Consider the following 26,463-nt stretch of genomic DNA (forward strand, 5'->3'; position numbering starts at 1 on the left):
TAAATAACTTAGTAAAGTAAAAGTCCTTTTTGTATAGATTATAATTCCAGAAGCCGATGTAAATTGAATGAACAGTTTAGCAACAATTGAATTGTTAATTAAAAACTTACGGTCGCTATAATAACGACAACAATTATGATGCATAAGAATAACTATGATTTTTTCATAAAAAGACACTATACCTATCTAATGTACTTTACAGAATTGAAATTGGACTATTTAAGCGGCCTCATGAATATTTTAAAATTATAAACAATTTTTTGGCTTATAAACAAATAGAATATCTCGGGAAATATTAAACTAAATTAAATTTTAAATCGGCATTCGAAAAGCAGCGACAGGGAGCTTCTTTTAAAAGAAAAAATGTTTAATTATGATGAGTAGTTCCTGAGATACAACCGGTCAAAGTTGACCAGAATTTACGGCAAAGATATAAACAATAGGATCATAATTTTCAAACCATCACCTTTTTATTTTTGTCCTCTTTCTCCACACCAATTTTCATATCCTTAAAATGCTCATAACATATATTATTATAATAAAAACTATCGATAGTACGTGTGAAAATTGTCAAAATAGCAAAATTCCAATCAAAAATTAGGTTGGAGAAACTGTAACCCTCAAAGTTCAAAATCGGTATACGTTAAAAAAATGCATTTTGCGGGCTTCCCATGGAGTAATTTCCTTCATTCTTTTTTTGTTCCCAAGTAACTCGAGTAGGGCCATCGAACTAACGCATTATTAAATGTCAGACTTGCTTTTGTTTTGTTATAATAGATTAATTTATTTATAAGAACAGAAAACTACATATTTTTTCCAGTTGTAGGCTTTTTTTACATAAACTTACTACTAGTGTACCTTTTAAAGTTAAAAACATAAATATTCTCATTTGAAAGCTGTATAATTATTTAAACAATTTTTATTTAAACAAATTAAAATTTTGTGTTATAATAAATAAATTAATTAATTATAACAAAACAAAAGCAAGTCTGACATTTAATAATGCATTAGTTCGATGGCTCTACTCGAGTTACTTGGGAACAAAAAAAGAATGAAGGAAATTGCTCCATGGGAAGCCGAGAAAATGCATTTTTTTAACGTATACCGATTTTGAACTTTGAGGGTTACAGTTTCTCCAACCTAATTTTTGATTGGAATTTTGCTATTTTTGGCAATTTTCACACGTATTATCGATAGTTTTTATTATAATAATATATGTTATGAGTATTTTAAGGATATGAAAATTGGTGTGGAGAAAGGAGAAAAAAATAAAAAGTTGATGGTTTGAAAATTATGATCCTATTGTTTATATATTTGCCGTAAATTCCGGTCAATTTTGACCGGTTGTATCTCAGGAGCTACTCATCATAATTAAACATTTTTTTCTTTTAAAAGAAGCTCACTGTCGCTGTTTTTCGAATGCCGTTTTTACAATTTAATTTAGTTGAATATTTCCCGAGATATTCTATTTGTTTATAGGCCAAAAAATTGTTTATAATTTTAAAATATTCCTGAGGCCGCTTAAATAGTCCAATTTCAATTCTGTAAAGTACATTAGATAGGTATAGTGTCTTTTTATAAAAAAATCATAGTTATTCTTATGCATCATAATTATTGTCGTTATTATAGCGACCATAAATTTTTAATTAACAATTCAATTGTTGCTAAATTGTTCATTTAATTTTCATCGAATTCTGGAATTATAATCTATACACAAAGGGCTTTTAGATTACCAAGTTATTTAATTATTGACTAACAATTACTTATCTAAAATTTTAGTTGAAAATTAAAGATTTTGTTGGAAAAACCCGCTTTTTACGGGGAAAGTTTTCGTCGAAGTGAATCGGGAAAAACACGTCTCTATGCAGAATTTAATTGCGGTGAATTTTTATTATTTGGGTGTTTTTGGTGTAAAGTTAAAATCTTTGGAGTTATAGAGCAAAAATTGAAAAAAACACGATTTTCGGGCGCCATTTTGTTTATAAAAAAGTAGCACACTATCTGCGGACTTTGCATGCGTATATTATTAATACATACAATAATAAGATTCGATTCCAGCAATAAAATTGCTGGTAAATAATTTTTCCCAAAAATGGCCTATTCTCCGATAATCAGCCCAGACTATAATAAATATGTTGAATTTCACCCTTTGTTATAAAAATTTCCTTATTTTGACTAGTATTTTGAGTGATATCAAAAACTCAAAAAACGTTAAAACTAAAAAACTCAACAGCGTTACCTCGAGAAACTCATTAAGCTAATAAAATATTTTTGAATTTTTTGTTTCATATGATCCATTGACGAGTTCTACTGCAAAATCCATTTTTTCTTGGAGCTGCCTGAAAAAATTTGCCACCGTTGGCTTATTTTTCAATATTTGGTCTTGAATGTTTTTTGAATAATCTTTGAGTTGTACTGAATATGTTTATTTAATTTAACCATCCCCCCACCCGTTAACAAAATTAGGAAGTTAAAAATTCGAACACGTTAATTGCGGCCCTCGGTAATAGACCAAAAATATTATGTGGCCCTTACTAAAAAAAGTTTGCCCACCCCTGCATTAGACCATAAACACTGACAGACACGCCGCGCCGTAATGCTATTCTCTCGTCTCGAAGAGTGAAGCCAACATAAAACGATTCACACAGCTGTGGATGACGTCAGTTTACGGCAGAAATCGTTAGAGATAGAAGTGTTTATAGGCGTTGTGAACTATTTAAAGTGTTACAGTTAAGTTTTGAAAGGGAACAATTTAAAATTTTTCCAATACATTAATTTTTTAATTATGGTTTTATCTTGCAGTGCATTTAATTGTACACAGCGACAAATAACAGGGACAGATATATCATTTCATGGGTAAGTCAATTCACAAATTAAACTTAGAAAACATACCAGAAATTTAGCACCTATTATTTTACTTTTCCCTTCCAAAGTGTTTAAAATATATATATATATATATATATATATATATATATATATATATATATATATATATATATATATATATATACAAATAGTATCTTAATTGACTTATTAGGAAATACGAATTTCTCTATTTTTGGGTATAGAAGTCAAACTGGGGCCTTAAAGTACACTATTATCCAATATTCAAGCTTTCGGAAATGTTTATTTCCTTTCTCAAGAATTTCTACAATGCAATAAGATAAAATTTAGAACATATGTATGAAAGAATAAAAAATATTAATGAGTAACTTACCAGAATTTAGATTATAAAAGAATGTTGATTACAATACATAATTAAAAATACTATTACTAAAACGGCTGTTTAACATTTCAAAAAACATAGAAACAATAAAAATTCTTCAGAAAACATTTTAGAAAAGATTAAAAAATTGATTAATTTTGAAGTTTTGATCTAATTTTGATTGACTTTTTAAAATTTATTTATAAATTCTAAATACATGGCTGACAAAGACTAAATGTAAATATGGTCATAGCATATCGGTGTCTACATCTACAAGGAATTGAAAATATTTTTTGATAATAAAAATAAGGAAATGTTTAAAAGCAAAAAAAAAAAATTAATTTTAAATATTGGTGATATTAATTAATTTTGTTAGCATTTAATGCCAAATTATAAAGTGTAGATTATAAAAAAAAAATTATGATTTGATGTAACTATGATTATTTTTCAAAAGAAAGGATGTAATTATAAATTTTGCTAAGATTGTCAATTTCAGATTTTTTGTTCATTGTGTTCGAACCTTTGCTGATCTGAACCATCTCAAGAAAGGTACGTTTATGTTTATTGTTTTCAATATCTAATATTTTTGGATCATGAAAATTCATAATGTGGTTATTTTGAATAACGTGCTCTGCTAAGGCACATGAAGGTTTAAGAATTTTACAATCACTTTTATGAGATGTTATGCGACTAGATAAATTTCTACCGGTTTGACCAATATAAACTAAATCATAATTTATAAATAAATTTTAAAAAGTCAATCAAAATTAGATCAAAACTTCAAAATTAATCAATTTTTTAATCTTTTCTAAAATGTTTTCTGAAGAATTTTTATTGTTTCTATGTTTTTTGAAATGTTAAACAGCCGTTTTAGTAATAGTATTTTTAATTATGTATTGTAATCAACATTCTTTTATAATCTAAATTCTGGTAAGTTACTCATTAATATTTTTTATTCTTTCATACATATGTTCTAAATTTTATCTTATTGCATTGTAGAAATTCTTGAGAAAGGAAATAAACATTTCCGAAAGCTTGAATATTGGATAATAGTGTACTTTAAGGCCCCAGTTTGACTTCTATACCCAAAAATAGAGAAATTCGTATATATATATATATATATATATATATATATATATATATATATGTTACAGTTCAAGTTGATTATCCAGTTGGAGTTGACTCCAACTAGTTGGAGTCAACTCTAACGGTTGGTTTCAGTAAAAGTTGATTATAAAATATAAAATGAAGATTTATATTCAACATTTACTAGTAAAAGTAGACTCCAACTAGAAAAAGTATACTCTTCCCAATGCCATTTAGTAAAAGTTGATTCTGATTCACACAAACAGCCGATTCTAGAAATTAAATGTTACTGAATATGTTCAAATTAGTCTAGGCTGTATCGTCGCCCCCGTTAGGTAAATTACTCCGATTCAAATTTTTTGCACAAACTTACTCAAAAAAAGGTCCTTATAACAAATCTACTGGGTGCTGGGCAGTACCTTGATTGATAAATTGTTTAAACAATTTTTTTAGACAAATTCACAAAAATAATTTTTTCACTTCGAACAATTTTTTTTAGATCATTTGGGTTATTCTGAGCAAAAAAATGTATTTTGTGATTTTTCTCTAAAATTGATTGTTGTCGAGTTATAATACGCGATTTAAAATTTGAAAAATGCGAAAATGGCCATTTTCAAGGCTTAATAACTCGGTTAAAATCCATTATTATGAAAGTCAGAAAGTGACCAAATCAAAGATTATAGCCCCCTCTACAAGATCCAGCATAAATTTTTGTCACTATTTTATTACTAAGCTTTATCTTTAATTATTAACAATGAGCGCTAAGTGAGTATTAGGCGGCCGTCAATGGTGAGTGCTAAAGAGATGCACCATTCCGGCCGTCCAATGGTGAATCTCACTCGCACTCACATTGACGGCCGCCTCAATACACGCTTAGCGCTCATTGTTGATAATTAAACATAATATCTTATTAATGAAATAATGACAAAAATTTCTTCAGGATCTTATAGAGGTAGCTTTAATCTTTGATTTTTTTTTAGTTTCTGACTTTGATAATATATAATATCGTATGGCATTTTTGCCTTTCGGGCAGTTCCGGCGCCAATTACATCTTTAACCCTGTTTCAAGTAACTAGCGTCGATGTACACTAGCCCAGGGGGACCGACGGCTTAACGTGCTCTCCGAGGCACGGTGAGACGGCTCGTGTCATTATTGGAAATGAAAATGGTTTGTCTTTGGCAGGGCTCGAACCCACGTGCACTGGCGTATGAGGCCAGCGATTATGCCGTTACTCCACGGCCGCTCGCTCGACTTTCACAAAAATTATCTTTAACCGAGTTATTAAACCTTAAAAATGGTTATTTTGGCGTTTTTCAAAATTTAAGTCGCTAATAACTCGACAACAGTCAATTTTAAAGAAAAAAGTCCCATAAGATCTAAAAAAAATTGTACGAAGTGAAAAAATTATTTTTGCGAATTTGTTTAAAATCATTGTTTATCGCCAAACGTCACTAAAATCATCCATTATTGTACTCATTTGCCCTCATTTTCGGCAGTAAAGTAACACTTTGTTGTATTGAAAGAAGAATGTTACTTTACCTGCCGCGATTATTAATCAAATTAACCGAGATTGAATGTAAGTGGTCAATGGCAGCAATCGATTATTTATTTGAGTGAAATTAAAATTTATTTACTTTAATTATTAAAAATATTGTACAAAATTATCTTATTATTAATAAAATTTATGTCAAAAAGTAAAATTCTGTAGTGTTTCGCAATTATATTCATACAAAATAAATCAAAACTTTACAGATTTAGTAATTAGATAGGTATACAATATGCAAAAGTCATCTGTCATACTGTCATACGAATTTTAACGACCCCCCTACAAGATACTGAAGAAATTTTTGTTATTATTTTATTACTAAGCGGTTATTTTTAATTATTAACAATGAGCGCTAGGAGCGTATTGATGCAGGCCGGTCCAGTCTCTGATATTTCTAAGCCATGAAATCTGGCGCCTACCGGGACCCCCGTTTTCCTTCAATCTTACCCTGGATGATCAGTTGCGTGAGACGATACATTTTTTTCTCATTATGTGTCCCAGGTAGCTAACTTTTCTGACTTTAATGATTTTTAGCAGTTCCCTATCTGTACCTATTCTCCTCAGAACATATTCGTTGGTGGTGTGGGTTGTCCAAGGTATTTTCAAGTCTCTTCTATAAAGCCAGAGTTCAAAGGCGTCCAATTTGTTCATCAGTGTTTTGTTGTGTCCAGGCCTCCGTTCCATACAAAAGTATTGACCACACATAGCAATGCAGAAAACGACATCTAAGGCTGATATTAAGGCTACTGTTACAAAATAAGCTTTTCATTTTGATAAACCCCTGTCGGGCTACCTCTATTCTCGCTCTTGACTTCTTGTTTATAATCAAGTTGATGGTTGAATCAGCAACCAAGATATTTGTACTGGCTTACGTATTCAAGCTGTTGGTGTTTCACATATTTATTTTTCTTCTTCTTCCTCTTTATAAGCAATTCTGCTTGTTCATTGGCGGATTGATACCTCTATGGAAGGTTGTCACTCCATCTTTTGCGCGGTCGGCCGATACTTCTTCTACCGATTGGTGATTTATTTCTTGCTATTTTGACCACACGTGTCTCACCCATTCTGGTTATGTGGTTATTCCATTATTTTTTTTTTCTATTTAGTGTCCATTCGTTTATACACTGTACGTTACATCGTCTTCTAATGTCTTCACTCCTCTTTCGAGGCGTATTTCCTGTAATTCTTCTCAGTACTCTCATCTCTGCCGTTTCCAATAGTCTTTGTGTTGTGGCTGTATCAGGTCTTGTTTCTGATGCATATGTCACTATTGGTCTTACACTGGCTTTATAAATTCTTGACTTCATCTCAGTGTTAATATGTCGGTTTCGCCATATAGTGTTATTAAGGCATCCTGCCAATCTATTTGCTTTTTGTACTTGATTTCTCACTTCTTTGTCTAGGTCTCCGTAACTTGACAATGTAATTCCAAGGTATTTTACTTCCATTACTTGTTCAATACTGATGCCATCAATTTCTATTTTGCATCTGATTGGTTCTTTATTGATTACTGTTGTTTTGGTTTTCTGAGATGAAATTGTCATATTGAATTCTTGAATGCTCTTATGTTAAATCTGTGGACTATAATCTTTGCAGACTATCTTCATCTCGGGCTATCAATACTGCGTCGTCTGCGTAGCAGAGTATTTTTACTTCTTTGTTTCCCATTCTATAACCTCTTCCTTTGTTGACGTTTTTAATGATTTCATCCATGATAAATTGAAAAGCATAGGACTCAATGAGTCTCCCTGTCTTATTCCTCTGCCTATATCTATAGGTTCTGTAAGTTGTCCATCTATTCTGACTTCCATTTTGTTATTTTGGTAGATGTTCTCAATAGTTTTTATGATATCTAGAGGGACTTCTCTATTATACAGAAGATGGATTACATCTTTGAATCTTACTCTGTCAAATGCTTTCTTTAAGTCAATCAGACATAGAAATGCTGGTCTATTATACTCTAGTGATTTCTCAGTAATTTGCTTTATGACGAATATTGCATCTGTACACGATCTTCCAGTACGAAAACCCTGTTGTTCATCTGCTAAACTTATCCTCTGATTCATTACGTCTTGTAAGATTTTAGTTGTAAGTTTTAGGGTAGTATTTAACAAGTTGATACCTCTGTAGTTTTCTGGCTGCCTTTTATCTCCTTTTTTGAATAGTAGAATTAGTTCGCTCGTTCTTCACTCTTCCAGTATTTTATTGTGTTTTATGATTTTGTTAATTATTGTTGTTAATTGTTCTGTCTTTGCTGCTCCACAATATTTCAGTAATTCGTTTGGTATTCCATCCTTACCTGCAGCTTTTCTGTTCTTCAGCTTTTCGAGTGTTTTTCGTACTTCCTGTGCACTTATATAACATCTTCATTTGTTTTAACTATTTAGAATGGGAAATAAGCCACAATATTATTAAAAAATGATTTTTATTAACGTTTCGACGCCCAAATCGGGTGCTGTTGTCAAAATACAAAATACTATTAATAATATTATTTTGTATTTTGACAACGGCACCCGATTTGGGCGTCGAAACGTTAATAAAAATCATTTTTTAATAATATTGTGGCTTATTTCCCATTCTAAATAGTTAAAATTGTAAAAATACCACAAGAAAATAGCTTCAGAACAACATCTTCATTTGTGGTAATTTCTGGTGTGTCCGGTTCTAGCATTATTCGTTCTTCCTCTGCATAGAGCTTTTTTAGGAGTCAATCCATGTATCCTTTTCTATGTGTTTTGGTTCTATTAGTTCCTTTACCTCCGTTCTTTGACCTCTTATAAAGCGCCATATTTCCTTTTGGAGACCATAAAAATCATGTTCCATTTCTTTCGAAAAACGTTCCCAGTGATCATTTTTTATTCTTCTTACTAATGAATGTGTTTCGTTTCTTATAGTCTTATAATAATCGTATGCCTCTTGTGTTTTAGTTGACATGTATTTTAGGTAAGCTTTTTTCTTCTCTTTACATTTTTCCTTCACTTCTGTACAAAACCATGGAGTTCTTCGTCTTGGAAGCGATTTATTTTTATTAATGTTTCTTTCACCAAGAACTTCCTTGGCTGAGGCTAAGATATTAGACTTAATTTTTGCCCAGCTTTCTTCGACTCCGTCACTTTCTGTGATATACGTGTTGCTGCTTTTTTCCGTTAGTCTTTTTTGGAATAGGTATCTTGTGGAGTCGTCCTGTAAGCTTTCGACTTTAATCTTGGTGGTGTATTCTATTTATTGGAATGTGTATTTATTTATTGGTGTACATATTTATTGGAAGAGGTAAATTTTTGTTCCTTGATATTCTTATAACTTTGGTTTTCGCAGTATTGACCTTCATCCCCATTTTTTCACAACTCTCAGTAACCCTATCCAACAGTATCTGCAGACTATGGTCCGAATCAGTCATTAATACTGTGTCATCTGCGGATCTACGAAAAAAGGTCGCCAACAATTGGTCGAGCGAAAAAATGTCGCGCACATTTGAGCGCGTATCAAAAGGTCGCCGGCGAAAAAACAGCGCCGACGAAATAAGGTCGCGTGCAATTGATCGCGCGAAAAAAGATCGCGTCAGAAAATATGTTTTCATTTGCATACTTTAACTTTCCTTCACACTTAATCCAGGCTTAGGTCAGATTTAGATGATGCAATAGAACTAAAGGATTGCTGTTAAATAATGACCCAAACAGTTAAATATTTTCTTATTAGTCATTTTAACCTATTGGTAAAAAATATTTCGTCAACCCAATATTGACTTCTAAATGACTTTAGTTTTATTTTCCACTTTAAATAATAGGAAAATAATTGGAAGTAAATAATCCTATTTGAAATTGATCATGTAAAATGTTCGACCAATTTAATGGTCGAATTAAGGTAATTTTAACTGTAAATGTTGTAGGGAAAGTACCTAGAGGTATTATTTCACGACTTGGCAGTGTCGCAAAATTTACCCTTGGTTATTTAAGAGTAAGTTTTAATATAAGCTTAATATATTTTACAGGCTATATACTACATATAGATAGGGTAGGTTAAGGGCTACCATCTTTATTAAAATAAAATTTCCCAAATAAAATAATGATATTGTGGTTAAAAATTATATAACAGGCACAATTTCATTAATACATTGTCACTGGTGAGTACTTATTGAAGATATCATAGTTAAAGAATACATTTATATTAATAACAGATTTGCATACTTTAACTTTCCTTCACACTTTATCCAGGCGTAGGACTGGCAGTTAGTAACTGGCGTGTTTAAAAGTTTTTTTAATTTTAATTTTTTTATTTTTTTCTAATTTTTATTATTTTTATTTTTTTTATTTTTATTTTTTTGTGTTTTTTTAATTTTTATTTTTTTTTGTTTTTTTTTAATTTTTTTTTTAATTGTTTTTTAGTTTTTTATACTTGCAGTTGAAAATTTTGGGCAATTCCTCTTAAATATTCTAGATTTGGCCGGTTCCCGTATTGCAAACAAATCGTTTTTATTCGCCGCGCTGTATCTTTATAAATTTTTTTTTGAGGTTGTTGGTTTCCAGCTATGTATTGTTCCACTTTTAATCGATTTAAACTCTCTTCTTTCTTTAGCCCCGTAATAAACTTCCATAGATTTGGGTGTGCTGCATTTAATATCGAGGAGAAGCTGTTGTGCCAACCTTCGACAGCATTATTAGTACGCGGTAGATCTTCCTCTATAAATTCGAAGCAATTCCAAAGATTCCTTGGAAACATTGGCGGTCTTCTTTGTTGTCGTCGATCCAATCTGCCTATCCATACATCCTCAAAGTAGTTTATTAAAGGTGTTAGTAAATTTTCATTTTGAGTGTAAAACTCGCTGTCCAGTAGCTCTCCGAATGTTGCAACAACATCTACTTCAGGTACGAAGGCTAGGGCTGCCAATTGTCGCAGATGTAGAGCAAAATTCGCGTCTTCTGTATAAACTTGTTGCAGTCCTGTACCTTGCATGTTTCTCCACAAACATTGTGTGAAATGAAAGAAACATCCACGGATTCTGACTTCAGGAAACTCTTGTTGTAAAGCATTAATTGCTGCTTTTTCATAATCCACCATTATTGTTGTAGGACGTAAACCTGGTCGTAACGTTTTTAATTCATGGAAGAGTCGAGTGTATGTTGCCTGAGTTTTATTAGGAAGTAGAGCAAAAACAGTTGGAATAACGTTGCTATACTGTACGCCATGTATTGTATACAGCTGACCAAACAATAGAGGAGTACATGTGAATGTTCCATCGGCATACCAGTGTTCACAGCTCGCCATCAAAGTTAAATTTCTTTCAGTGGAAAATATTAAAATTCTCTGTTCGTTTGGACCACTGTCAAATAAAAGAAACGGTTCGCCGTTATTGTTTCTGGTGTATTCTTCCGGAATAATAAGCTCTGTTAAGCTTCTTGGATTTGCCGGAATAGCTTCCACTCTTTGGCGTGTGTTCTGAATAGTTCGCTTTAGGGATGAAATAGAAGGTAGCTGCCCAGTTGCACCCACAGACACTTCTTGTGAAACGGTAGCTATGATTCCTTGTGTTGTTAGTTCAACTTGATGAGCCAGTTCTTTCATTCTGTTACAAGCCTTTTTTGCTTCTAATATTGACGCATCGGCAACGTGGTTGTGACTTGTACTTTTCACTACTTCATCTCCCACTGTGTGAACTCTCCCGGTACATTTATGCTTATTGTACTGAGCGCACTTCCAAATTGTCTTTTGATCAATCGTTTTTTCCTTTCTATGGATATATCCATTATACACCAACATATTGGCACCTTTTTGACTCTTTACGTAAGTTAAGACCATCTTGACAAATCGACAAGCTAATGAATAATGAGATATACGATATTTTTCCCATCTTCTTATACATCCAAAATACATTAAAAAGTAATAAAAGTACGTTTCACGAATATGGAATAATAATTACCACATTAGTGAATAACGCACAATTAGACAAAGAACTTTTGTACAATATTTATTTTAGCATTTCCAATAATGTCTTATCGTAATGACTTCATGGAATTCCTAATAAATACCTACACAATAAGGTGCCCTTATCTAAACTACTTATTCTTCACTAATCTGCATAACGACTTTCTACTAAGAACCAATTATGCTAATTACCGGTCTCTGAAAATACCAAAAATAGGTAAACTGGTACCTGGTATTCGTTTGTATGTAATATATACTGTAAATAGAACTATTATTACTGTACATTTTTAACGATATCCGATTAGGAAGAGCAAACACTTTTAAACACGCCAGTTTTTTGCTGACAGTCCTAAGCCTGTAAAAAGTGTGAAGGAAAGTACCTTTCTGAATTTAGATCCATATATTAAAATTATTCACGTAGAACAAAAAAAATACTTTCTTCATGTTAAAAATTGTTCAATTTTCAAGTATATTCACTTGAATAACCTGAAAATACCATATGAAATAATTTCCCATTCTCCTATATTTCCCATCTTCCTACACATCCAAAATACATTAAAAAGTATTTAGATATACGTTATTTTTCCCATCTTCTTATACATCCAAAATACATTAAAAAGTAATTAGATGGAATTCCAAGACTAATCGGCTCATAATGCATAAAGTTAAAGTATGCAAATAGAATTTCTTTAGAACCTTTTTGAAAACCAATTGAATGGTTTTAATAATGTAAAACATGACGCTATCTTTTTTCGCGCGATCAATTGCACGCGACCTTATTTCGTCGGCGCTGTTTTTTCGCCGGCGACCTTTTGATACGCGCTCAAATGTGCGCGACATTTTTTCGCTCGACCAATTGTTGGCGACCTTTTTTCGCGACACCGTCATCTGCATACCGGATGTTATTTACTCTCTGCCCGTTTATCATGATTCCTTCTAAAGAGTGCGATAAAGAGTTCGCAAATATTACCTCAGAGTAGACGTTAAAAGTATGGGTGATAGCACACAACCCTGTCTAACACCTCGTTGTATTTCAATTGGCCTTGACGTATTACCATTGGTCTTTATGCCAATAAATAGCCTCTATAATTTTAGAATCTCTTTTGTCGACTCCGATGTTGTTCAATTTTTCTATCAAGGTCTTGTGGTTCACCCTATTGAACGCTTTCTCAAAATCTATGAAACAGATAAAAAGGTCTGCTTGCCGATCTTTGTATCTTTGTGCCAGAGTTTGAAGACAGAATATTGCTTGTCGTGTCCCCATACCTTTCCTGAAGCCAAATTGTTCTTGACCGGTGACCTCATCACATTTTTTATAATATATTCTGTTCTGTATGATACGCAAGAAAAGCTTCAGAATGTTATTTAATAGACTTATAAGGCGGAAGTCCTGGCATAATTTGGCGTTCTTCTTTTTAGGCAGTGGTATGAAAACAGATTCAAGCCATATTTTATAGATAGTCCCTGTATTGTAAACATTATTAAATAGTCCAAGAAGAAGTTCTAAGTTTTCCTCGTTGATTAACTTCAATAGCTCAGCTGGTATTTCATCTTTTCCTACAGATTTGTTTTTTTTTAGTTGACGTCCATTAAATCCAATATTTCCTCTGTCATCCATCTTTGCTTTCGTGATCGCTGTTTTGTGAGCATTTCAGTTGCCCTTGCAAGGGCGTGTCTGATTTCCTCCCGAAGGCGAAAGTTAAGGATGTTTAATTATATGAAAGTGTACTAAAAAACAGTACGAAAAAAAAAACCGATTTAAAATACATTGTTACTTCAGACACACTTTAAACCCTTCATGTACTGCTATCTATATTTACAATTTTCACACAATAAAACCTTTACATAGCGGTTCTCAATCTTTTTGAGTCATGTACCATCTAAAGTTTCTTTTATTATATTTCTATATTTTTAGATTGTATAATCAAGACTTACTATGTACTACTATTTTAAGTTTTTGTGTGTTTTGTGTACCACCGCAAATAATGATATGTACCACCAGTGGTACATGTACCACAGATTGAGAGCCGCTGCTTTACATAATATGAGATAGAGTAGATAAAAATTATTTTTGTGAATTTGGTTAACAAAAATTGGTTAAACAATTTTTCGACCGCGGTACCGCGTGACACCCTGTGTATTTGTTATAAGGATTGTTATACGAATATATTTCTTTGAGTAAGTTTGTGCAAAAAATCGAATCAGAATAATTTACCTAACGGGGGCGACGTTACAGACTATACTAATAAGTAGTTGAAACGGTCAAAACAAAGAAACGCACACTCATCAAAAATGCACTTGAGATTCTCGTATAATCAACATTTACTGAATCGATCCAGGAAGAGTCAACTCCAACTAGTAAAAGTCGATTTAAATTTTTAAAATCAACTTTTACTGCTCGTTTCAGTTGGAGTTGACTCCAACTAGTTGGAGTCAACTCTAACTGAGAATCAACTTGAACTGTAACATATACATATAGTGATACATATGAGAGAAAGACAGACAGAGAGAGAGACAGAGAGAGACAGAGAGAGAGACAGAGAGAGAGACAGAGAGAGAGAGAGAGAGAGAGAGTGAGAGAGAGAGAGAGACAGAGAGAGAGAGTAAGAGAGAGAGAGAGAGAGAGAGACAGAGAGAGAGACAGAGAGAGAGAGAGATAATTTTTATTTTATAATTAGATTGAAAACTGATGGATTAAGTAAATCAATTGTTTTAGATTTCCTAAAGATTCATCATTGCAAAAAAAATGGATTATAGCGATGCGCCGTGAAAATTTTAAACCAACAAACAGTTCTAAAATTTGCTCAAAACATTTCACAGCGGATTCGTATATTACTAGCGGTTGGAGTTCAAAAAAACAACTCAAAAAAGATGCTGTACCCAGCATTTTCGATTTTCCAAACCATTTAGTTAAGCAAGTTACAACTAGAAAATTACCAGTAAAAAGAGAAACTGTCTTAGATAAACCAACAGGATCTAAAAGGGAAAATATAAATATAACAACGAGTGAATCTACTACCATAAAGACTCCAGTAGAAATTTCAGACGAAACTACCTTAGAACCTCCATTGAAAAAGCGAAGACACTATCTTGGTGACTTTGAACAAGGATCACCTAACAGAGACCAAGGATATAAAGTAGTAGTAAACAAGTGCATTCAAAAGAAAAACAAACAAATCAAAATGTTGCAACAACGAAATAGAAGGCTTATTAAAAAAGTTAATAACTTAAAATCTTTATTAGAACATCTTGAAGAAAAGCAGATGATCGATGAAGATTTCTCCCTGAAACTTTCGGTAAGGAAAATTATGAATACTTCTTATTAGTGATCTGTTTAGCTTTGGCATATATAACAGTTTATTATTTTATATTGTTTGTAGTTAGTCGATCAAGTTTTGATGATTGCTTTTTATTTTATTAGGATAGGTACGATTAGTGTTGCCCAAATGCAAGACCAAGACGAGACTTGGACAGTCTTGGTCTTGGTCTTGCACCAATACACCCGGTCTTGTTCTTGGTCTTGGTATTGCACTCCCAGTCTTGGTCTTGGTCTTGGTCTTGCAGCAAGAATCTTGCAAGTCTCGCAGTTACCCACTAGCATATTGCTATTTATTAAATATTACTTTAGATGTTGTTCTGAAGCTATTTCCTTGTGGCATTTTTATAATCAACTATTTATAATGGGAAATAAGCCACAATTTTAGTTTACAAATAATTTATCAAAATTCATATCAAAAACAAAGAAATATACATTTAAATAAATTTAATATTCTTTTAGAACAAAATAGTATATGGTTCTTTTCATGAGCATTTGGAAAAATCTAATAAAATTGAACAGAACATCAGCAAAGAGGAAACGAAAGCTTTAAAAACTTTAAAAAATGATGACTCCATAACAATCCTACCAGCGGATAAAGGAAATGCAACTGTAATAATGGATAAAATACAATATGAGGACAAAATTACAGATCTAATTACAAATGGACCTTATACCAAATTAACGAAGGATCCAACGAAGACACTAGAAAACAAAATCTATAGAACTTTATTCAAATTTAAAAATGATCTAACGTACTATCAAAGACAATTAATGACACCTCATTATAGTACGACACCACATTTTTATGGAGTACCGAAAAGTCATAAAGCGAATATTCCACTTAGATCCATTTGTAGTACCATCAATTCTCCTTGTAGTGAATTATCAAAATTTTTATTAAATATTATAAAACCATTTTGCAAATAATAATGACACATTTATAAAAAATACACAACATTTTTTAAACAAATTATCAAATATTGAATTTAATCCAAATAATATTTTAGTAAGTTTTGACATAAAAAGTTTATTTACAAATGTGTCATTAGATAAAACTTTAAACATAATCAAAACGAAATTAAAGAATGATAATACATTGACAACTAGGACAAGACTATAAAAATGTATCATATACATATGTATCATAAATGTATCAGCTATAATGGAGTTATTGACATTATGTACTAATAATATACCCTATTCCACGAACATACGCCTGTTTTGGATTACTTCAACAACGAATATTTTACAGTGCAAAATAAGAAGAACGAAAGTAAATTGCAAATTACATTGTTGTTTATTGGAATAATTATTAGCGCCATTTACTTTCGTAATTCTAATGTTGCAAAGTAAAATATTCGTTGTCGAAGTAATCCAAAACAGGCGTATGTTCGTGGAATGGCCCATACCTATTTTCAACTAAATAATGAATTCTATAAACAAATTTTTGGTCTATCAATGGGCTCTTCTTTATCTCCATTATTGGCTAATATATTTATGGAGGATTTCGAAACTAATATCATTTCTAAACAAAATTTAAAACCCACGGTATGGTGGAGATATGTAGATGATATGTTTTCAATATGGCCTCATAGATCAGAATTGTTGGATACATTCCTGAATATTATAAACGATCAAGAAGAGACAATAAAATTTACAATGGAAAGGAATACAATAACACTTTACCTTTCCTCGATGTTTTAGTCTCAAAGAAGGATACTGGATATGAGAATCAAGTGCATAGAAAACCAACACACACCAACAGATATCTCAATTACAAATAAAATCACAACATCAACGTTAAAAAGGGAATCATTAAATCCCTATATGATAGAGCCAAAATTACTTGTTCTAACAAAAATTCATTTTTAGAAGAAAAACAATTGTTAACATCTGTTTTATTAAAAAATGATTATCCTTTATCGTTTATAAATAAGGAATTGTCAAGATTGGATCGAATGGAACAGAACAACTTAGAACGGGATCCTACAACATTCACAAGAAATAATACGAGGAAAATATAAATACCATATATAAAAGGATATCCGTGAAACTTAAAACAATAGGAATTAAATTCAACATTTCAACAACATTCAAAACAACAAACACATTGAGATCTATTCTATCTAAAACTAAACCTAACAATGAACAAGAAAGAACAAAGGATTGCATTTATAAAATACCTTGTGAATGCGAACTATTTTATTTAGGTGAAACATCAAGACCATTAAACGTTAGAATAAGTGAACATCAGTCTTATATTAAAAATAGAGAATTCGATAGATCTCAAATATGTCAACATGCATGGCATAATGAACATAGAGTTCAATGGAGAGATTCAAGTATAGTCCTGAAAGAATCAGATAGTAAAAAGAGAAAAATCAAAGAAGCGGCTCTAATTATGCTAAATGAAACCAATTGTGTCGCAAATTCCTCGGTAGAATGCAGTAGGATGTGGTTACCCATTCTGAAAGAGGAAGTCAATAGAAAGAAAATACCGCGATTAGTAACTCAATAACATATCGAGCTAGTACAAATTTTATATTTTAGTATTACTTATTGTATGTCTATGTATTATTAATATTATTTATAATTTAAACATATTAAAGTCAGAATTTGGTATTACTTTTTTGAAAGTAAATTAAATGTAAAATGTTTTTTCCTGGTTTTCCCTCGTGATTTACTATGGAATCTCTAACGCGAGAATTTTACTGTCATCGTTACATTTGGTTGCCTTTTTAAAGACAGATAGCATGCTAACAGCCTTTGTTAAAAGAATTAAATCATCATCATCAGGGCTTTTCATTCCGGGTGGAATGTTTGCGGATCTTACTTAGAGCTCTCTGATTCACTTATTGCGGTTAATCACTCCGCATTCCACTTGTATGTTGTCAAAGTTTGTTGTATGACTTGGCTTTCGTTACAATTTTCTTCCACCCATTTCGATATGTGCATAGTTCCCTACAGTTTCTCACTTCCACAATTTTGATATCTCTCATGGCCTGGTCATCCCATCTCTCTCTGGGTCTTCCCCTTGGTCTTTCAGTTGCTGGTTTCCATCTGGTGATCTTCTTAATCAGTAGGTCGTTTTTCCTTCTCTCTTTGTGTCCCAGCCATCTCAGTCTCTGTGCTTTTGTTGAGCTTTTAGGTGTCCAAATAGTTTGGCGCTGTCTTTACTATTCTTTTCTAGGTTATTTAACAGCTAGGAAAAAGAATTAAATAATGTTTGTAAAATTTTAAAATATATTTTTAAACGATTTTACTGCAGTCTACACAAATTTAGCAATAGCTCTTTGCATTCTGCTCACTCTGCCTATATCTGATGCCACTGCTGAGTGATCTTTTATAAACTGAAATTGAAATTTAAAAAATTATTTGAGATCGATCATCAGTCAAGAGCGGTTGATAAATTTATCTACCATCTTTATAGAGTCGTCAGTATTAAATCAAATTGATATTTACCATAATATAAACAGATTTTTCAAACTGAAGACGCGAAAAGTTTTTTTATAAAATAACTAAGTATTTCATGTTTCCTACCTACCTATATCTTATCTTTTAGTACAGTTTTTTATGCTGTTATGCCAAACATATATTTTAACTTAATTATTTTACTTACTTTAATAAACTAATTTTTAGTTATTTTCTTTGGTTACAATAAATAATTGTTCATTTTGGGCGCCATTAAATGTTTTGCACACAGGCGCTACCACGTGCTGGCGCGGCACTGGATATCCGTAACAGTGGATATGCTATTGGTATTATATTTTTATCAGCTCTAAAAGTTTTAATGCGATATTATTATACTGTCGGCGTCACACAACACAAGAAGATTATTTTATGAAAGGATAGCTATTCTCAAAATCTAGACAATTATAATTAATTTCGGAGCGAAGGCGTCGTCTGATATTAGAAAAGAATGAAATATTTTATTTTTACATTGTAATAATTTATTATGACCTCTGAGTGCGTATCAAATAAATATGTCAAGTGTTCTTATATGGATATTTTAATTCGCTATGTATGTTTATCGTATTGTTCATAATGCGCATAAATCCAATTTTCCAAATTTTTGTTACATATTTTTTGCGTCTCATAGTCTCTAAGCATATACCCGAACTAATATATTCCATAAAACGACACTCAATCCTAACTGCAAGACGCAAGAGTCTCGCAGGCTTAGTCTTGTTCTTGCTCAAGTCTTGCACGGTCAGTCTTGGTCTTGGTCTTGCGAAAGCGCAAGAACAAGACCAAGACTGCAAGACCGAGACCGATTTTGGGCAACACTATATACGATGCATGCTTCTGCAAAAACTATCTTTAAGCAGCTACTTAAATCTAAGAGCACTAAAACCTATCCACCGGAGTTAAAAAGCTTTGCTCTCACTCTTAATTTCTATTTACCAAATGCTTACTTGTATGTCAGAAAAACTTTTCCTAACATGTTGCGTCATCCACAAACTCTTCAAAAGTGGTATCAAGTAGTAGCTTGTGAGCCTGGGTTTCAAAAAGAAGCAGTGAATGTATTAAAACAAAAAGTAGTTGAACTTAAAAATAAAGGAAAATCATGTATCTGTGCTTTGATGATTGATAAAAATGTCTATACACCAGAAAATAAAATGGGATGGTGAAAAGTTTTTAGGGTAGGTGTAGCTTAATATTTATTAGCAATTATAAAAAGTATCATAACATTATATTTTCTATATAAATAATTTATTGAAAACATTAATTTTAGGTATGTTGACATAGGAAGTAAACCTCAAAGCGATTCTTCCGAAATTAAAGCAAAAGAAGCAATTGTTTTCTTAATTAATAGTTTAATGATTCATGAAAGCTGACGATGGGCTAATTTTTAATCGCTGGGTTATCAGATGTTCAAAAAAGTAATCTAATAAAAATGTGCTTAAAAATAATGCACGAAGCTGATGTCAAAATTACCAGTTTAACATTTGATGATGCAGCATCAAATATTAGCATGGTTAAACAACTTGGAGTTGATTTATCGATTAATTCCAATAAAGTATATTTTCTACATCCAGCAACAAATCAACCAATATATGTAATATTTGACACTTGCGGCTAGAGAACACTAATACTATGCTGGCGAGCTTCTAGACAATTGAGAGTCAGTCTCTGGGTTTGGCGGGCAATTTGAAAAGCATATATTATACACTTAATACATATCATTAAGTTTAACATAGTAATAAATGAAAGACCTCACTTCCCTTGGTTGATTATCTATATAAATAAAATTCAAATAGTTATTTATGAAACAGTTCGTGAAGTATGCTTTATCCACTCTTCGATAAAAAATAAAAAAAAACTGTAACTCTTCGTCACTGGAATTCATTTCTATAGGCCGTTCCAACATGCTGTCAAAATTAAATCAATATGGCTACTTGGGAGGAAAACATAAATGTTATTATATCTGTTCTTAATGTGTTTTAGATATTTTTAGTTGTATTTATTTGTAATTTTGTGTTGTACAAAGATTAATTTAACATTTTCTCTGAAGTATTAATTTAGAAAGATAATATGCCTCATTGGTGTTGTGTTTTGAAGTGTGAAATGCAAAGTAATCGTGATAAAGTTCACTTTTAAACTGAACTAAATAAGGTATCATCTGAGAGACAACAATGGTTAAATGCAATACAATTATACAATGTAAAGGTTTAACTAGCGAAATGAAAATTCTCATGTCTGCTGTAATCATTTTATATCTGGTAAGTTACAATTACAACAGTAACGATTTTTGAAAATGTTAACATTTTAATCTTATAGGAAAACCAGCCGACTTAATCGATAATAAAAATCCAGATTGGGTTTCTTCAATAAATATGGGCTATAAACACAATGAAATAATTTCCCCAAAATCTAAAATGGAGTGGTATCAAAGGAGAATTAAAAGAAAAAATATTCATATTGAAATTATTTATAAGGCACTGGACTGTCTTAAATTCTACAAATACTAGGTAGGTAAATGATTTTAGACATTTTTCATTAATGATTGTAGGTTACTGTTACTTCAGTAGATTTAAGACTTGATTACACGGGTAGAGTAATGATGCAAGTACTTGATAGAGTAGAGTAACTCTACCTGTAAAAATGCTCAGCACAGTAGAATAGCAAGTAGCGTGTATAGTAGGAGTTAAAGTAGAGTGACTAGCAACATATGGCAAAGTAACTACTCTACGACCACCACCACTGCCAAAATGTCTACTCGGCTGCGCACTCTACCCATGGAACACGATCAATTATGGCAGAGTAGAGTAGGTAGGAGAGTACATGGGGGCGCTGTCATTCTGGCTGGAATTATGTTTTGTGTAAATAGTGAAAATGAAGTTCACCGAAGATGAAACTTTAAAACTTGTAGAGCTATAATACGGCGAATACCGGTGTTTATGGAATTTAGGTAGTGTATACTACAAAAATAAAAGTATGAGGCAAGCTGCGGAGGATGAAATCGTCGAAAGAATGGCAAAGGGGGCTTTGGAGTAAACGAGCTCAAGCAAAAAATTAAGAATTTAAGGTGCACTTATAATCAAGAGTGTTTAAAAATACAAAAATAAAAAAATCGGTTTCACTGTACTAGCATCAGTACTAGTGATGTTGAAAAAGTAACCATTCGTTACAAAGTACTCGTTACTTACGAATACCGAAAGTAACGATTACTGCACAGAGAGGCAAATCTTTACTTTGATTACTCTGATTACTTTGTTCGAATCGTATCAGAGCGAGTAACGACTATTGTATCTACTTTGATTACTTTGATTACTCTGATTACTTCGTTACTTCATACCAATCGTATTAGAGCGAGTAACCTCTATTGTATCTACTTTGATTACTCTGATTACTTCGTACCAATCGTATCAGAGCGAGTTACGACTGTTGTATCTACTTTTATTACTTTGATTACTCTGATTACTTCGTACCAATCGTATCAGAGCGAGTAACGACTATTGTATCTACTTTAATTACTTTGATTACTCTGATTACTTCGTACTTCGTGAAGGTCATTATTATATCGGAATACCTATACAAAATACCTACCTACTGAGAAATACGATTCTCGATATGATTACCGGTACTCAAATACAAAAGTAATCATAGTAATCAAATTATTTTTATCTCTTAAACAGATTGGTGAAGGTCGTTGTTATATCGGAATACCTATACAGACCTACCTACTGAGAAATACGATTCTCGATATGATTAACGGTACTCAAATACAAAAGTAATCATAGTAATCAAATCATTTTTATCCCTTAAACAGATCGGTGAAGGTCGTTGTTATATCGGAATACCTATACAAAATATCTACCTACTGAGAAATACGATTCTCGATATGATTATCGGTACTCAAATAAAAAAGTAACAAAAGTAATAATAGTAATCAAATCATTTGTATCCCTTAAACAGATCGGTGAAGGTCGTTGTTATATCGGAATACCTATAAAAAATACCTACCTACCGAGAAATACGATTCTCGATATGATTACCGGTACTCAAATACAAAAGTAATCATAGTAATCAAAGTAACGAATACTGTAAATGATTACTTTATACAAAATATCTACCTACTGAGAAATACGATTTTCGATATGATTACCGGTACTCAAATACAAAAGTGACAAAAGTAATCATAGTAATCAAAGTAACGAATACTGTAAATGATTACTTTATACAAAAGTAACGATTTGTAACGAATACTCGAAAGTAACTATAATCAACATCACTAATCAGTACTATACTTGTACTCTCCTCATGTGAATGGTATCAAGCCATTTTTGGTAGAGTACTACTGCTACTCTACTCTCCTCAAAACTCTACCCATGTAAACAAGTCTTTAGAAACAGTGGAAAATGAGGTAGCTAGTTTAGTGTAGCTAGTAGAGTAGTAGTAGAGTAGTAGTAGAGTAAAATATACTGGTTTAGCAAATTACAATGTTTTAAGATAGTTTTAATAGTTATTTATGATATAAGTATTAAAAGTACAATTTTAAGACACGCATGTGAAAGTTAACTTGAAAAAGTAATTTTATTAATGTTTTGACTTCCACATCAGATGTCGTTGTCAAAATACAAAATATTCATTATTATTATTATTATGCATATTATTATCTGTAAATAATATTTCTTCTGATTGTTAATTGTAAAGGATAGAAAAATTACCATTTTAATTTTTTTTAGAATCAGCTGAGAGAAGTGGTGTACAAAAAACCAGGAAGCGAGTGGAATATGTGGCTACGAAAAGCAAAAGAAATGATTACAAAGCAAATGTGACACATTTTTTTAAAAATATGTAGGAATATCAGTAAATTACATTAAAAATGTTTGAAAAGATTTTGTGCAATAAAAATGTTTATATTTATCAAGGATGTATTATTTGGTATGGCCACATATCGTCGGTGATGTGACAATACATCCTCTCTGTTTTTTTTATGTGTTTTGTAAGGGAGACTAAAAACTTGTTTTAGGGTCACCTCCTGTTTCATATGATATTTTTTGACTTGTTTTGTAGTAAATTACACTATCTATTTACTACAAAACAAGTCAAAACTTACATATGAAAACAGGATGTGACCTTAAAAAAGTTTTTCGACTCTCCTACAAAACTCATGAAAAAACAGATAGAAGGTATTGTCACATCAGCAAGGGGTATATTTCTGGTATATCCAGGGAATGTCTAAAACATATACTTTGAATGACCAAGAACATTCGTGGACATTCATGGATTCAGGGAATGTTTAAAATGCTGACACAGAATTTTCCTGGGATGTTCAGGGAACGTTCTTGTGCTTTTGGGGATATTCCAGGAATTTTTTTAATGTCCTGTGTGTACCTTCTAGCAACATACATGGAATGTTTTGGTATTAGCGCCGGACTCCACTTGCGATTTGCAGTCATGAAGGTTGAACACATTGTTTCAAATAGGGCTTTTCATCAATTGTCATTTGTTTCGAGTCTCTGCCAAATGTCGTATAATCCGTGTATAACATTAATATACACGGATTATACGAAATATGACAGAAGCTTGAAACAAATGACTGTGAATGAAAAGCCCTATACAAGTCAATCCATTTGCGACTAAATAATCATGGATTTCCTTGTATTTGAAACAATGTTTTCAATCTTCGCGACTACAAATCGCAAGTGGAGTCCAGCGGTGAGGGTTACTTCCTCTTCGGCATTATTATGTATTACACTACAGAAATCAGGAACTTTCCTCCTAAATATAATGTATGGCCATCAAACAAATTCTTCCAACCACTTTTTTAATGTTTGCCCTTTCCATGCTGTAGCAAACTTAACAAATTGTTGATTTTAAATTGTAACAGTTAAGTTTTGCAAGGTATGCTGCCCTCTTGTATCTTCTGCGTTATCTTCATGATATACAGTAGAACCCCGCAAATCCGAACTAATTGGGGAGACGTATCAGGATGCTTTAAAGAGTATTTTCCCAAAGTATGAACGAAATCCACTGGGACCTAATTTCCATAAGGTTTGTGCGGGGTACTTTAGAGTAGTACAAACCACCACCACCCTTCATCTCTGCATCAACCATGATGAACTCTTTTTTGCGGTGATTAATACCACTAAGGCAATGGTGAAAAATCTTTCGTAGTTGTAACAACCTGAATTAACTGGTTTCTTGATTGCATTAATTTTCCATCAATTGCTCTGAGCGTGTTCCAAAACAGGAGTGGGTCCAAAAATTCTTGGGCTATTTCGATCCAGTCTTCAGATGTTGTTGGAAGCTGTAATAAGAAAAAAGCACATGCATACATAATCTTTACTTCTTTTACCAGCTGACGCCAGTGTGGAAAATAAATTTTGCATTTCTGAAATAAATATATAAACTCCTATATCTACATACAGCATAATTAAAATCTAAAAATAAATTACATATAACTCTTTTATCGTCTATTATCATGGGGCTGCAGTATAAGTTCTTCTCCATTCTCTTATATTGTTTGTCAAAGATTTTACTTGCCTGAAGTTTATATTTTTTTAACGCCTTCTCTATAGTGTTGTTCGAAGTCTCTTAGTTGGCATTCGATTCAGGTAGCCAAACCATCGCAGCTGATTTTCTTTAACTCTATCCATAATTGCTTTTGTTTGCAAGCTTTCGGATTTTCTCGTTTCTGATACGATCCCTCCTGGAGACTCTAAGTACTCTCCTTAGGTATTCCATCTCCACAGCCTGTATTCTCGAAGCATTCCGTTGGTTTATTATCCATGCTATAGGTTAGTGTCGACACTTAGAAGATGGAATTAAAGACCTTCAACTTCGTCCGTCTGGTGATTTTCTTTTTATTGAGCAGAGCCTTCCCTAAAACATGAAAAAGTCTTTCATATAGAAAAAAGTATAATATTAAAAACAAAAGTGTAACATTCATAATATTTTAGGCACAAGTCAATGAAGAACAAAACGATGAAGACAATGAGGATTCTTCCCAAATAATGGCAAATAATTCATCACTTTCATCAATAGTACCACCTCATGAGCCAACGCTCAAAAGAGCCAGGAGCTCCAAAACTACTAACGAACAACAAATCCCCCATATCGCTATAGCTTGGGGTGAAAAGCTTCTGCAATTAGATCCTCAGCAAAGAAATTTAGCAGAGAAAGCAATTAATGATGTTTTATTTGAGGCTAGTCAAGGTACATTACACAGACATTCTGTGAAAATTAACGATGGGTTTTCATACCCTTCTTCAACGGTTACCTCACCGGTGAGTAGTGTGGACATCCCTGCTTACGGGCCATCTCAACAAGACCAAGGATCACTCAAGTTAGAACCAATCTGATTCACTGGCGAACTTTTTTTCAGGTTATGAGTAAAAATATTTCATTTCTGTATAATTAAAAATAATTGTGTAGTTTAAATGTTTCATATATTAAATCAAATAATTAATTGTTTCATCTGTTGCAATTTGTTTTTAAATAAAAATTAATGTTTTAAATACTTTCATTCGTCTATACATGTGTGATCATTAGCCCGATTAAAGAACAATCTGATCCCAAAAAAATAAAGGAAGGATAAAAATCTGGGAGTAGGTAGTTGAAATTGTCTATTATTATATAAGAAAAACTTTACAATTCTACATACCCTCTCGAAGATGAAAAAATACATTCAAAATAAGACCGGAATTGGATAAAATGACTAATCCTAAACAACTTTTCTTCTATAGAGTTTTTTCACTAAGTCAATACTTTTCGAGTTATTTGCGAGTGAATGTGTTCATGTTTAACAAAATAAAACATGTTTTTGGACGGTTTTTCGGAGATAACTCAAAAAGTAAGTAATTTAGCGAAAAAAATATTCTTAGCAAAAATATAGCCCCAAAAAAAATTGAAAAAAATGGTGTATACATGAGGTCTGT

General features: G+C 32.1%; 1 protein-coding gene across 2 annotated transcripts in view; it reads left to right on the forward strand.

Annotated features, from left to right (window-relative positions):
- The window catches only part of LOC114330403 (KRAB-A domain-containing protein 2-like), a 37,334-nt gene extending 11,331 nt beyond the window's left edge, over nt 1-26,003 (forward strand). For both annotated transcript variants that reach the window (XM_050643813.1, XM_050643812.1), the window contains one exon: nt 25,486-26,003. In XM_050643813.1, the coding sequence (XP_050499770.1) occupies nt 25,486-25,887 (402 nt within the window). In that variant the 3' untranslated portion in view covers nt 25,888-26,003. The remainder of the gene's footprint in view (nt 1-25,485) is intronic.
- Nucleotides 26,004-26,463: the final 460 nt, after the last annotated feature.

Source organism: Diabrotica virgifera, chromosome 2 (genome assembly GCF_917563875.1).
Source record: "Diabrotica virgifera virgifera chromosome 2, PGI_DIABVI_V3a".
In the NCBI taxonomy this organism is placed as follows: Eukaryota; Metazoa; Arthropoda; class Insecta; order Coleoptera; family Chrysomelidae; genus Diabrotica; species Diabrotica virgifera.